Raw genomic sequence first — 12,485 nt, 5'->3', positions numbered from 1 at the left:
AACGTTACTCTCTTGGGAGGGCAGCCATTCGTCTGCACTGGGGACTGACTTTATGCCAGGCCTGTGATGAAGTCTAATAAACCAGAAGCAAACTTTATTCCAGGAAAAAAATGAAAAATTAAAAAAGAATAAATCTCCATGGGGCACAAAAGGCTTATCAGCTATCTGAGACCACAGCTAGCTGTGGCAAAGGCCAGTTTTTAAACTCCTCCTTTAATATCAAGTATTAGACAATAACAAAAGAATGTTTACAATCTCAAGGTAAAACTTGGATACAAATTACCTTTCTTTACAATTTCCATTAGCAGAGTTTTTCAGTTAAACTAGTGTTTGTATTTAGTCTGTTGCTTTTCCCTGGCACTCCTGGACAGTGTTTACCAAGGCTCTGCACCTCCCCTGACACTGCCAGTTTCGCATAGCAGGGAAGGGTATGGGACAACATAAAACCAAAGTGTCAAAAGTCATGTACATCCCATCATTGACAAATTAGCTCACATCAATTTCTGCTCATGAACGGCCAGGGGGTTATCTAAAAGCTGACCCTCAGTTTGTAGCGTGACCCTAAGTTTGCAGAGGACTGCTTCAGCCTTGCAAATAGAGCTATGGGTTGTAAAGCAGAGTAACCCGCTGTTAATAGAGCTATGGGTTGTAAAGCGGAGTAACCTGCTGTTAATAGTTAATCTTTAAGCTGCTGAGAAAGCTGCTGACAGTCTGCTCTCATTCTCCTAGGCTTACAACTTTGTATTTCTTTATTTCTTATTTCTGGAATCTACATTTTTATATTCTTATTCTTGGGCTCGTCACCAGCTACCACTAACTCTGGCTCCCAGGCCTTCTCAGTCGTGATGGACCGTTCCCTCAAATGAGAGCCCAAATACACCCTCCCTTCCTTAAGTAGCTTTTGCCAGGAACTTTGTCATAGCAAAACCAACTAACACATATCTCCCCTCTCTCCCTCCCCCTTTATAGGAGAGAGAGATTGGACCTTTCTAGGTTATGGCTCAGTGGAGTCAGGAGTCAATTCTTGGATGACAACGCATAACTTATGTGGCCTCTATGGGCTTTAACCTTCTCATTTTATAAAGGAAATGATGAAGAGTCCTTAGCTCAGGCAGCTGCCAGGCAGTGTGAGCTGTGTGAGGAACAGTGTGTATACAGTAGGTGCTCACTTAATCTCGGCTGCCACCCTGGGATTACAGACCCCTGCTCCAGCAAGCTGTTCTCGCCTGGTGGCCCTTACAGAGAGATCTGGCTTGGTTTTGCTCCAGAATCCTGCCTCCTGATGCTAGGAAGCCTCAGTATTTCTCTCAGAACCTTGCTTGTCACAGTTGGTGGCATCAGCTGCTTGTTAGGAAGCCACAACTGGGGAGGCTGGCAGCTGGCGTTGCTTTGCCAGCCCCTGGAGAGGAAAGGCTGTGTTCACATTCAAGGCTGAGCTGAATAAATGGCCGCGCTCCAGCCCAGTCCAGCTCAGCCCAGGGGCAGGCATGGATGGCAGGGGGAAGAGACCTGTGGTTGCCTCCCCTCTTCTTCCCTTTCAGCTCCCTCTAACTCCCCCAACCCCCTTGTGCAGGGACCGGACTGGCTCGTTAAGCCGCAGCTTTGCGGGGGGAGATCATGGGCAATCCTCTTCCACCAATTCCTTCCTTTTCCTGCTCCTGTTTGCCAAGCTGACTTGGGGACCTTGTGGTCAACACCCTAGCCAGCTCTGGCACTTTCTGTCCTCCGTGCCAGACTGTACTAGGCATGCCACAGGGCATGCATGTTGTTGCCCTCAGTTGCCCCCACCCCCAGACATCTGTGCCACAGAGTGCAGAGAGGTGAGGCTCAGGGCGTGACATGACTTGCCCAGGGCCGTGGGGCCAGTCAGTGACTGAGCTGTGTAGTACCTAGTCCACAGTCTTTGCCTGAAGGACAAGTGTTTGCTGTGAGTGGTAGCATTGGTGGCCGTGACAAGGTAGTTGAGGAGATGTGTCCCTTTGCTCCAGGCGAACATTGGCTTCCTGGGATGAGACCTGTCTATGGGGTAGGAACCCCACCGTGGTGGTTCCTTTAGCAGAGGAGCCCTGAGATGTCATGGGTTGAGCCGGGTGTGAGCTATAGTGACCACCAGGTGTCACCAAAGTTCTAAAAAACAGTCATTAAAAACAAAGGCTTCCCAAATCTGCAACTAGGGGACGAGGGGGGAATGACGGGCTCTTTGGAGCTCAAAAGGACTAGGTCAGCAAGAGAGCAAGGACAGCACCCTCTCAAGTCTCAGCGTAGAGGACCTCAGAGCTCAGAAAGATTGACCAGGAGTCACAAGCAGAGACAGACTGTGGGAGCAAGGAGCCCCCACCACCACCCCAAGGTCATGGCCTTCCTTCTCTTCCTCTCATCCCAGCCCGACCCTAATGGCCTCTGGGGTACACCTGCAGCTGCCGTAGACTTGAAATATCTTCATCTGTACTGGTATGCCATAGGGCATCATACGTGAAGGTTATGGTCGTACATGCCGTCCTCCCCTCCTGGCCGGGGCTCTTGGAGAACAGGGGCCACTCCTGGGAACACAGCAGACCACCAACTCAGTCTCTGTCTTCTTCCAGGATCTCATAATGAGCTGAGTCTGCAATGCAGAAAGGCTTCTTCACTGGGGACAGAGCCCGTGGGTGTCAGCCTCACCTCCCTGGGGGACTTCCTCCCCCCTTCCCTTAGGAACACAGCGTGGGGTAGTTTGGGTCCACTTTACACACACTACAGTTGGAAAGAGGGGCCTCCAATGAGAAATTCCTTCCACCGGATTGTCATGTGGCCGTATCTATGGGGCATTTTCTTGATTAATGATTGATGTGGTGTAGGACCCCGCCTCTTCTGTGGATACCCACATGCGATCCAGGCGCGCGCCTTCCTGAACTCGGGCCCACGAGAATGGACGATTGTCCTGAGGGTTTAAAACAGATACACACAAAAGAGAGACCTGCTCACTTACCAAGAGTAAATGGCCGCTTTATTAAACTCAAGTCAGGTATTTATACCAGTGGGCAAGGTGGATCAAAAGGGCAAGGCCTCCTCCCATCAGGAGCAGGAGAAGGAGATTAAAGGCCCCCGGTGCCTCAGGCAGAATTAGCTGGGAGGGGCCAGGTGTGTGGAGCCCACTGCTAGAACCTTGAATACAGGTGGAATCACCATAACAAAGAGAGTCAAATTCTTCCTAAGCTATCCCCTCAAGCCAGTGCTAGTGCAGAATCTCCAGGGAGCCGGAGGAAGAAGGGAAAAAGACCTTGGTACCTATAATGTGGGAGGGTCCAGCCCACTGTGGGTGGTGCCATTCCCTGGGCAGGAGTGGGTTGTATAAGAAAGCAAGCTGAGCAAACCATGGGGAACTGTGAGTAGCTTCCGTCTATGCTTCCTGCCTCTGGTCCTGCTTGAGTTCCTGCCCTGATTTCCTTCAGTGACCAACTGTGGAAGGCGTGTGTAAGACAAATGAACCCTATCCTCCCCACGTTGCCCGTGAGTCACGGTGTTTATCTCAGCAATAGAAATCAAACTAAGACGAGCAGCTGTGGCTCTGGACACTGGGCACACGAGGAAACAGAAAGGAATCCGTGAAGGAACTTGAGAGGGAGAAGAGGTGGATACACATGGGTTGCTCCGTGGCTTCCTGTCACTCCTCCACTTCCTCTGAGGCATCTGACCTCGGAGCTAGAAACCAGGAGGACCTAGACTTCCCGCCTCACCCTGACTCCCCTCTCCCTGCCCCCGCTTTAGCTGCTGTTTGTCTGGCTGTCCTATCAAGCTGTGACCTTTAGGCCAGGGTTCCATCCCAGAAGGGACAACCAGAGACACGACACTGGACGAGGATAGTGTCCGGCGCATGTCAGTGTGGTGGCACAAGGAGGGGTGACTGAATGTCATTCTCGGGATTCAGAGCACAGCTGTGACTTTGGAGACTTGGAGACAGCTGCTGTCCCTCTCTGGACCTCAGCTCATCATCACAAAAGGACAAGCATCCTGAGCCCACACTGGCTGCCGCCATTGCGTGGAGGGTCCCTTTGCCCTTGCCCATGGCCTCGGCATTACTTTCCTGTCTTCTCAGTTTGTGTCTTTAGCTGCACAGGGCCACATCTCGCCACCAGCAGTGGGTGAGGGAAAGGATGAGGCCATGCCAGCTGTGGAATGTCAAGACATCTGTCTTCCCCAAAACTAGAGACCTGGGAATGCATCCCTGTGCCCACCTTGACCCTAAAAAGGACCCAGCAGTGGCAGCCAAGCCTGGAGAGTATTTATTAGTCTGAGGAGTGGATGTGGCATTCTGCGGAGACTGGGGCAGCGGGGAGAGGGGGACTGAGGCACAGGGTCCTGGATCCCACAGCAGTAGAGTCTCATTGGTCCAGCCTTCTCTATAGGAGATGTGTGCCCATGGAAGAGCCCACAAGCCTGAGGTCAAAACTCAGGAGGAAGCTCTCTGGGCACCCATTGCAGGCCTACCCCTGGCGTGGGGGTGGGGCTAGTGAGACAGGGAAGGGAAAGGAGACTTGGCTGAACTGAGAGGGTAGAGGAGGAAGATCACAAGGTCGGGGCAAGTTCAGTCAGTTCATTTAGGTGACCACCATGTCACACCACAGCCAGCATGAGGCAAGCTTCAGAAGGATCGCTCTTGCCCGCAATGATCCCTTATAGTCCCAAAGTTGCCATTTCCGACACTGCCGTCTGCATAAACATTTTTTCCTGCATCTGCTGCCACCCTAATTGGCTCTCTCTCCCCAGTGACAATGTCCCACGTAGCCACACAAGCTGAGCTTCCCAGTGAATGTTCTCAGCGTCCAGATGGGGCTGGTGTCCCTGGGTCCTCAGAGTTAACATGGATGAAGGCAGAAGACAGGTATGAGGCAGGGCTAGACACTGCTGATCCTGAGATGGAAGGTGAGGCTGGGGACAGGGAGAGGTACACCTGAGGAAACACAGGCTGGGGGCAGTGGGGAAGGTGACCTGCCAGCAGGAGCCTTCGAGATCCCCCAGACCCATGGGGCCACGCCCTCAGCATCACTAGCCCAGTCCCCTCCTTTGTCTTGCTGTTCCCATCTACATGTCTGACAACTGGTCTGGCCTTCGTTAAGTCTTGCTCTCACCCCCACCCCTCCCTTCTTCTCCACCCCACCCTCTCTCTACCCAAGTTTTCCTCTCAGTCTCCTGATTAGACTTTTTTTTTTCCTCCTTTCAACCTAAACCTTAGTGTCTTTCCCAGAGACAGTCTGAATCGCCTCTCCCTGCATACGTAATGAGAGCTCCGGGTACCCCCTAGCTTGTCACTCTGAATTTAGGTGGGGTAAGGGCACAGTGGGAAACACACCACTCTGTGCAGGAGTCAGAGGGGTAGGAAGAACTATGGATGTGTGACCACCCCCGCCCAGTTCCTGTATGTGCAGCTACTCTGTATATGGGATCCCTGTGCCCTTGGAGCCTGCCCAGAGGCACTCTGGGTAACAGAGGTCAGGCTTTGGGCCTAGAGGACTGGATGGGGCCCCCCACTCTGTGAGTGGGACTCTAGAGAGTCACACGTCCTCCTCAAAGAAGAGATGACTCCTTCATTCATCTTGTGGAGGTCCAGGGGCTCCTAGAACCCAGGTCTCAGCCTGGCATTCTGCCTTCCCGAGTGTGGTTCCAGGCCTGTGCTGGTCTCAAAGGTTCTGGGAGGTGAGCTGGGGCCATATCCTTTCCTTCCATATCCAGGAGAGACCCCAGCAGGTCGTGTGTTTCCTGCTAAGACCTGACCCAGCTGCTGAATGTGAGACTGACCAAGTGATGGCCACAGATAAGCCCTGGCCTTCTAGAGTTTTCTGAGCTAACTACAGTCCTGGGAGGGAGCCCCAAGACAGCACTGGGCCCTATGTGGCCCCACACATCCGATGTAGACCCCAGTCAGACCCTCCACCCTTTTTTCTCTCAGACCTCAGCCGGGCTAGGTTGAGACAGGGGTCGATGGGAAGCCGTATCCACAGGTGACTTCCTCCGGGTACGGGTCATAGATGCTGCAGTTGGGTGTGGGACCCTGGCAATAGACATTGAGGTAGCCTCGGTGCCTGTCCCTGTATGGCTGGTCCTTGAGGCACAGAGTCAGGTTCTTGTCACAGTCACACGTCTGCTTGTCACACTCTGTCTCATTGAGTTCACCTGTCATGGAAAGAAGGCGTAGGCTATGGGTGACAGCAAGACAAGAGAGGAAGGGGCTCTAGGAACCCGGTGGCCTTGGAGAAATGACTTCAAGTCCGTAAGTCTTCTTCCACTTGGCTTCTGGGGTGGCCTGCTCTGGGCTGGTACCCCACAGCCTGTGAGTGATGCTAGCACGGGGTAAAACTAGGGAACCTCTGAGCAACTGGGACAACTGAGGCTAAGGGGGGGGGGCTGGAGAGATGGTTCTGCTATGGGATGCTTCTATACACTGTGACTGTGTATTGTCCCCATTGGTTAATAATAAAAGCTGTTTGACCAGTAGCCAGACAGGATAAGCTTGGGCAGAACAATCAAGCTGAGGACTCAGAGGAGGAGGGGTGGAGTTCAGGTGATGCAAGCCAGCTGCCCAAGAAACAAGATGCCAGTGGGCTGATAAAGCCACAGCCACGTGGTGATACATAGATGAATCAAAATGGGTTAATTTAATGTGAGAGCTAGTTTTAATAAGCCTGAGTTATCAGCCAAACATTTATAATTAATAGAAGCCTCTGAGTGATGATTTAAAAGTGACTGGGACAGGGCAGGACAGAAGAACCTCCAATTGCATCACTCAGCCGTTAAGAGCACTGGCTGCTATTGCAGAGGACCTGGGTTCAGATCCCAGCACCCACATCAAGTGGCTCACAATACCTGTGACTCCAGTTCCAGGGGACCCGACACCCTCATCTGAGCACTGCAGGTGCACGCACTCACGTGGTGCACTTACAGAGAAGCAGGTATACACACACGTAAATAGAAAAGAAAAGAGGGGCAGATTTACCCAACCCTACCTCCCACTTTCCCAGACTCCTCCCTTCAGTGGAGGAGCCAGGCAAGTCCCCACTCTCCTAGGGAGAGATTGGTAAGGGCCAAGTAGCAAGAGATAGTTCTTACTCAGATTCATGCCAGATTAATGGCTAGTCTAATTCTTCATTTTATGCTAATACTAATTTGAAGCCAACAGTTAGCTTTTAGTGTCGGTGTGTCTCGTTTGTGATATCCTTATCCCAGAAACATTTCATCGACTGCCTGAAATCCGAACTTAGTGGGGTACCCTGGGTTTGTCTTTGGGTCCCCACACTCACCCCCAAGGTCCCATTCCTAGCCAGGGTGTCAAGGGAGGGACTCACTGCAGACAATCACTGTGTCATTCTCAATTCTGTGGTCATAGTGGTCCACATAGGGGCGGCAGCCTTGGTCAAAGAGCTTCTGATAGCAACAGTCGTGGGCATGACAGCACCTGAGGGGGTAGAGATGGGCAGACAGATGCAGGCAGGCAGCCCCCCTCCAAACCAAGCGGAGGCCTTGGATCATCTATTCCAATCCCTCACAGTCAGCCTTTCAGACTGCAGTCCAGAGAGGGGTAGTTACACACCCAATGTCACACAGCAAAGCAGAACAGGCACTGGCGTCCTATATTCTTGTCGTTGACCCTACCTATTTGTCCTATCTTCAGGGCTCTCGGCTCGCTCCCTACACTGGAGCCCAGAGTGGAGCTGCAATTGGAGTCAGGTGTCCCCCCTACCAGGTCAGGGAGGGAGGGAGGGTCGGGCAGGAAGCCGTTGCTTTAAAACCATAGGAAGTAACTCAGGCTCTATGTAGAGCCTCACTGTGCTGGATGGCCAAGGAGGGGAAAGGGTCCGGGGGGTGTCAACAGGCATTGGGGCATGAAAGATGGGCAGCAAATGCAGAGTGGGCATCCCCTCCTCTTCTACAAGAGTGAAGCCCGCTGCCTGCTCTCTGTGGTGCCAGACTTGGTGCAGAGGCCATGACTTCCAGGGCCTCTTAGTCTGAGGGAGGAAGCGTGAACTAATAAGGTGGGTGTCCATAATGTCCGTGCCATTGTGGAGCATCACCCACAAGACCAGTGCCTCCTTGTTTGTTTGTGTGGGGCATAAAATGCCATTCTAATACAGACAACAGAAAACATCTAAGAAAGTAAAAATGGGGTTCCTGGCCCTTCCTCCTCAGTCTGTCCACAAGCGTCCCCCATCTCTCCCCCCAGGAGGCCTCCAGAACCTACCAGTCCACCTCATCCATGGGCTTGCCGCGCCCCCCTAGCCCGCAGTAGCAGCCGTAGCCCACAAAGGACAGGATGGCGTTTTTGTGGGTGATAGCTTCCACCATGAACTTCAGGTTCAACAGGCTGCCGTGGGCGACGGACACAACTACAAGAGAAGCGAGGAGTGACTCCTCAGAGCCAAGACTCAGAGCCCAGAGAATGGGATGGGGAAGGGGCGAAGGGAGGAGAGGGTAGTAGGCTGGGGTGTTCCCACTCCCTGCAGCGAGCCCTACAGCCCCAGCCCGGAGGACCAAATCTGGTGCATTCAGCTGCAAACCAGGCAGCCTCCTAAAACCTTGATTTTGTTAACTCATTGGGTATTCATTGTGAAGTCATTATCACAGTTTTACAGATAAGCAAACTGAGGTTGGAGCCCTGAGTAACTCGCCTAGGGTCACATTGTCACGTTATGGTTGGAGAACCCAGAGCCAATCAGGGTGGGAACCTCAGCCACACCCTCTGCCTCAGGTGGAGCCTGCTGAACTCATACTAAGGTGAAAATCCTAAAAGTCGGAATTGCATTTCAGTCATGTTTGGTGGTTACATTCCAGCCACTCAGGACGTTGTCTGAGGCAGGAGGATTGAACGTGCAAGGGCTGCCTGGGCTATAGACGGGATTCAGGGACAGCCTGGGCAACTTAATGAGATCAGAGACCACTTCCCCAAGAGGTCATCCTGAGTGCCACAACCGTCAGGAGTTGCAGGAATTGGGTTCTTTCTGCTCCCTTCCTGCCCTCTGCTGCTGAAGGGAGCCAGGGTCCCTGACAGCATCCTGGAGTTGGTGCGCCTCAGACAGTATACACACTGAGCAAGGAATAATGCAAAGGTGCTTCTGTCACCAGCAAAACTCAGCTTCCTGACAGTGGCCAGGCCCTCCAGCCATTCATTCATCCTTGCTTCTCTGACTGCTTCCCTCTCCTGCCCCGTGTGGGGTTCTCTGAGCCATCTGCGCCGAGTCAGTGCCATGAGCCTGGGGTCTGCAGGCCCTACCTGGGTGAAGCCGCTCACCCACCCACCAGCAGAAGGGAGGTTTTATCTCCATTTATGGGGTGAGAAAACAAAGGCTCAGAAGGGGAAAGGCTTGCCCAGGTAGCACAGACTGGGAGTAGCAGAGTTCAGGCAGGAGCCTTGTCTGTTCCTAAGCTGGATGCTAAGCCACGCATATAACAACCTCCAATGATCTGCTCCATCTGTACCTGGAGTTAGGCATCCCATCCCCACATCCTCCAACCTCCTTTCTCTGTGGACAAGAAAATGTTCTGAGAGACAGGAAGCCCAGGATTGGAAAGTTGGAGGCTAAATAGAACCCCCCAAAGGACCTTGAGGTACCCAGTTGCCACCGTAAGGCCCTGGCTGCCTCCTCCCCTGCAGGCATTTTACCCTGGGGATAGGGTATATGCAACACCAGGCTGCTGGGTCCCCAACCATCAGCTCACACAGGATGAGAGTAAGAAACATACATGATTTGCTTGGGATAGACAAAAACTCCCTTAAACTCCCCACTTCATACACACACACACACACACACACACACACACACACACACACACACCCCACAATGAACACAAATGCACACCTAGGTGCCAGCCATGAGCCATATTTTACTGACGTGTGGGCCATACAGACATCGTGTATGCTCAGACACACCTACACTCCTGCACAGACACGCACCTAGCTACACACAAACTCATTAACTCCTGCCAGCACGGAAGCCACTAATACATATGCTCAGGTCCACGATGATGGCAAACACTACGAGTTTACGAGGCTTGCTCAGCGTCCTGCACCTGCTCGGCATAGCTCGTTAAAGACGTCTTCCGGCTTGTTTACAAGTGTCCCGGACTAAACAGCCCCGGAGAAGAGAGGTTGGAGCCTAGACAGGGAAGTGGAGAGGAAGGAACAACCTGCTAGGAGAACCACACAGGAGGCCCACATTTCTAGGGAAAGGCTGGGGGAGGGAGGGGGCTCAGAAAGGTCTCCTGGGAGCTATGCTCACCACTGCCGGCCAGGACTGCGATGGCAAAGAATTTCTTCATACCCAGGCTGGACCTGAGAGAGAGAGAGCAAAGCCCAACCTGAATCCCTCCTCCCCAGCTACGTGTAGCCGGGTGTCATCCAAGACACCACCCATGCTTTCTCTTGCCCTAATTGCTGTCACCCAGCCCTGCGATCAGCACCTCCCTACCTGGCCTGCATCTCCTGGGAGGAACACACCCCAGGGTGGCAGAGCCACCAGAACCAATCTCCTCCACCGCCCGCACCCGACTCTCAGCTCCAAGACGTGAAGCCATGGTCCCACACCAGATTCAGCTCTCTTGAGTCCATATTCCAAGGAATGCCAGGACCTGAGTTGTGGAACCCCACCTGGCAGTTGGGTCTTAAAACATAAAACCAAGAGACCCAGGTCGCTGGATTCTAGATTCAGCTTGGTATATGCTGAGGGACCACAGGCAGATCTCTCAGTCTCTCTAGGCTTCAAGAACAGATTGAAGTTGACTAACTCCCGGAGATCCTTCTAGCACCAGAATGCAGTTGGCATGCTTCTGCTCAACACACAGAAGCTCTGCTCTCCTTCCCGAGCAACTGACTCCAGAGCAGAACCGGAACCCCTCCCCGTCTCCCTGCCCCCTATGTGGAATGTTCCCTTCCAGGGCAACAAGCACCTACCTGGAGGTTCTGAAAGGAGACGAGGCCCTGAGGCTTGGCCTCTTCCATGCAGTGGGGTGTTTAACCAGCGCCTTCTTCCTGAACCCTTTGGGGTTGGCCTGTGCCCCATCTGCCATGTCTTGGATTTGGGGAGGCCAGCGACATAGGGCTTTAAAGGTCTTTGATATGCCCGGAAGTCTCTGAAGAACAGGCCCCAGCTTCACGCTGCTGCCACGCACACTAGCTGGGTAGTGCTGGGGCAATGCCCCTGGGCAGGAGGCAGGTGACAGGTGCCCTAGAAAAGACTGGCTCCACCTCTTCCCTCCTGCTGTCACAGCCCTTCCCACACCAGGCCAGTGAAATCCCCACCCCACATCAGCCTGCCCACCTCTGGATTTGGGAGTGGGGTACTGGCACCAAGAATCAGCCCCACCCCCTGATTGCTGTACCTGAAGCAAGTCTGAAGCTCTCTCCATCCCCAGCTGGAAGATGCTAAGGGAAATGTTATCTAACAACACTAGCCGAGGAAAAGCAAGAGGCGCTTTCTTCAAGGGACCTTCCTGTAGGGATCACTGTACCCGGGCCTTAGAGTTAGCAAGAGAGACTGGACTCAGTTCCAAATACAAAGCAAAGAGGGTTAAGGAGGCCAGAGTGCAAAAGGTCCAGACCCAACCACATCAGAAACCCACTTGTGGTGGCACATGCCTATAACCCTGGCTCTTGGGAGATGGAGGCAGGGGGAGTTCAAGTCCATCCTTGGCTACATGGCAGGTTTTAGGTTACCCTGGGCAACATGTGAATCTGAGAGGGGGAGGGGAGGAAGAGAGAAGGGCTGGAGAGTTTCCTCAGTGGTTAAGAGCACTCGATGCTCTTGCAGAGGAGCTGGGTTCAGTTCCCAGCACTGACACTGCAGCTCACAGCTGCCCGTCACTCCGATTTCAGGGGTTCTGGTGCCGTATTCTGCTTCTTCAGGTGGCAGGCATGTGAGTGGTACAGGCACATCCATGCAGGAAAGGCATTCATCCACATAAAATAAAAATAAACTGGGCCCAGAGAGATGGCCCCCACAGTCAAAAAGCATTTATTGCCCTTGCAGAGAGAGGCCTCGGGTTCACCAGAACCCACACGGTGGCTCACAACCATCTGTAACCCCAGTCCCTAGCGATCTGATGCCTCTTCTGAACTTTGCAGGCTCCCGAGTGCATGTACATACACATAACATATTTTAAAAATAAAAATTAATGTTTTAAAAGGGGGAAAAAAGGCACGTACAACAAGGCAAAAAGACAAGTCTGGGTGAATGCATCGTCATCACGAGGACCCAGTGGGGCAGAGGCTGTGCTGCCCTAAGCTGGCTGGACAATGTCTCAAACAGCAGGGATCACGCATTACCTCAGGGGATGGTAGAGGCTGATTGGTGGATGTCAGAGAGGAACAACAGAGATCCCAGCTGAACCGTGGTAACAAGACTAGCTAAACGTGAACACTGCGCAGACCCCCAAAGCAGGCTTAAGAAGAAAGACCACCAATGCCTGCTTATGAAGAAAGCTGTGAGGAGCCCAAGTCTGACCCAGTGACGGAGGCTCTT

General features: G+C 52.9%; 1 protein-coding gene across 2 annotated transcripts; it reads right to left on the bottom strand.

Annotated features, from left to right (window-relative positions):
- Positions 1–4,239: 4,239 nt before the first annotated feature.
- Pla2g2f (phospholipase A2 group IIF) lies at positions 4,240–11,192 on the bottom strand. Of its 2 annotated transcripts, XM_048443358.3 has the most exons (6): positions 10,919–11,192; positions 10,248–10,300; positions 8,213–8,357; positions 7,320–7,429; positions 5,929–6,150; positions 4,240–4,908 (listed from the first exon to the last, which is right to left on the bottom strand). In XM_048443358.3, the coding sequence occupies exons 1-5, from the start codon at positions 11,032–11,034 to the stop codon at positions 5,939–5,941; spliced, it is 636 nt and encodes a 211-aa protein (XP_048299315.3). In that variant the 5' UTR covers positions 11,035–11,192; the 3' UTR covers positions 4,240–4,908; positions 5,929–5,938. The 2 variants fall into 2 exon arrangements, with proteins under 2 accessions (XP_048299315.3, XP_085546525.2); XM_085690399.2 differs by having other exon boundaries at positions 4,240–6,150; positions 10,919–11,190.
- Positions 11,193–12,485: the final 1,293 nt, after the last annotated feature.

Source organism: Myodes glareolus, chromosome 6 (assembly GCF_982192425.1).
Source record: "Myodes glareolus chromosome 6, mMyoGla1.1, whole genome shotgun sequence".
Taxonomy (NCBI): domain Eukaryota; kingdom Metazoa; phylum Chordata; class Mammalia; order Rodentia; family Cricetidae; genus Myodes; species Myodes glareolus.
This window is presented reverse-complemented; position numbering and strand designations above follow the sequence as displayed.

Coding starts and splice junctions, on each gene's coding strand:
- Pla2g2f (XM_048443358.3), bottom strand. CDS start 11,034: ATGGCAGATGGGGCACAGGCCAACCCCAAAGGGTTCAGGAAGAAGGCG. Junction 8,358..10,247: donor CGCAGTCCTGGCCGGCAGTG/GTGAGCATAGCT, acceptor CTTCTCTTGTAG/TTGTGTCCGTCGCCCACGGC. Junction 7,430..8,212: donor CCCATGGATGAGGTGGACTG/GTAGGTTCTGGA, acceptor CTACCCCCTCAG/GTGCTGTCATGCCCACGACT.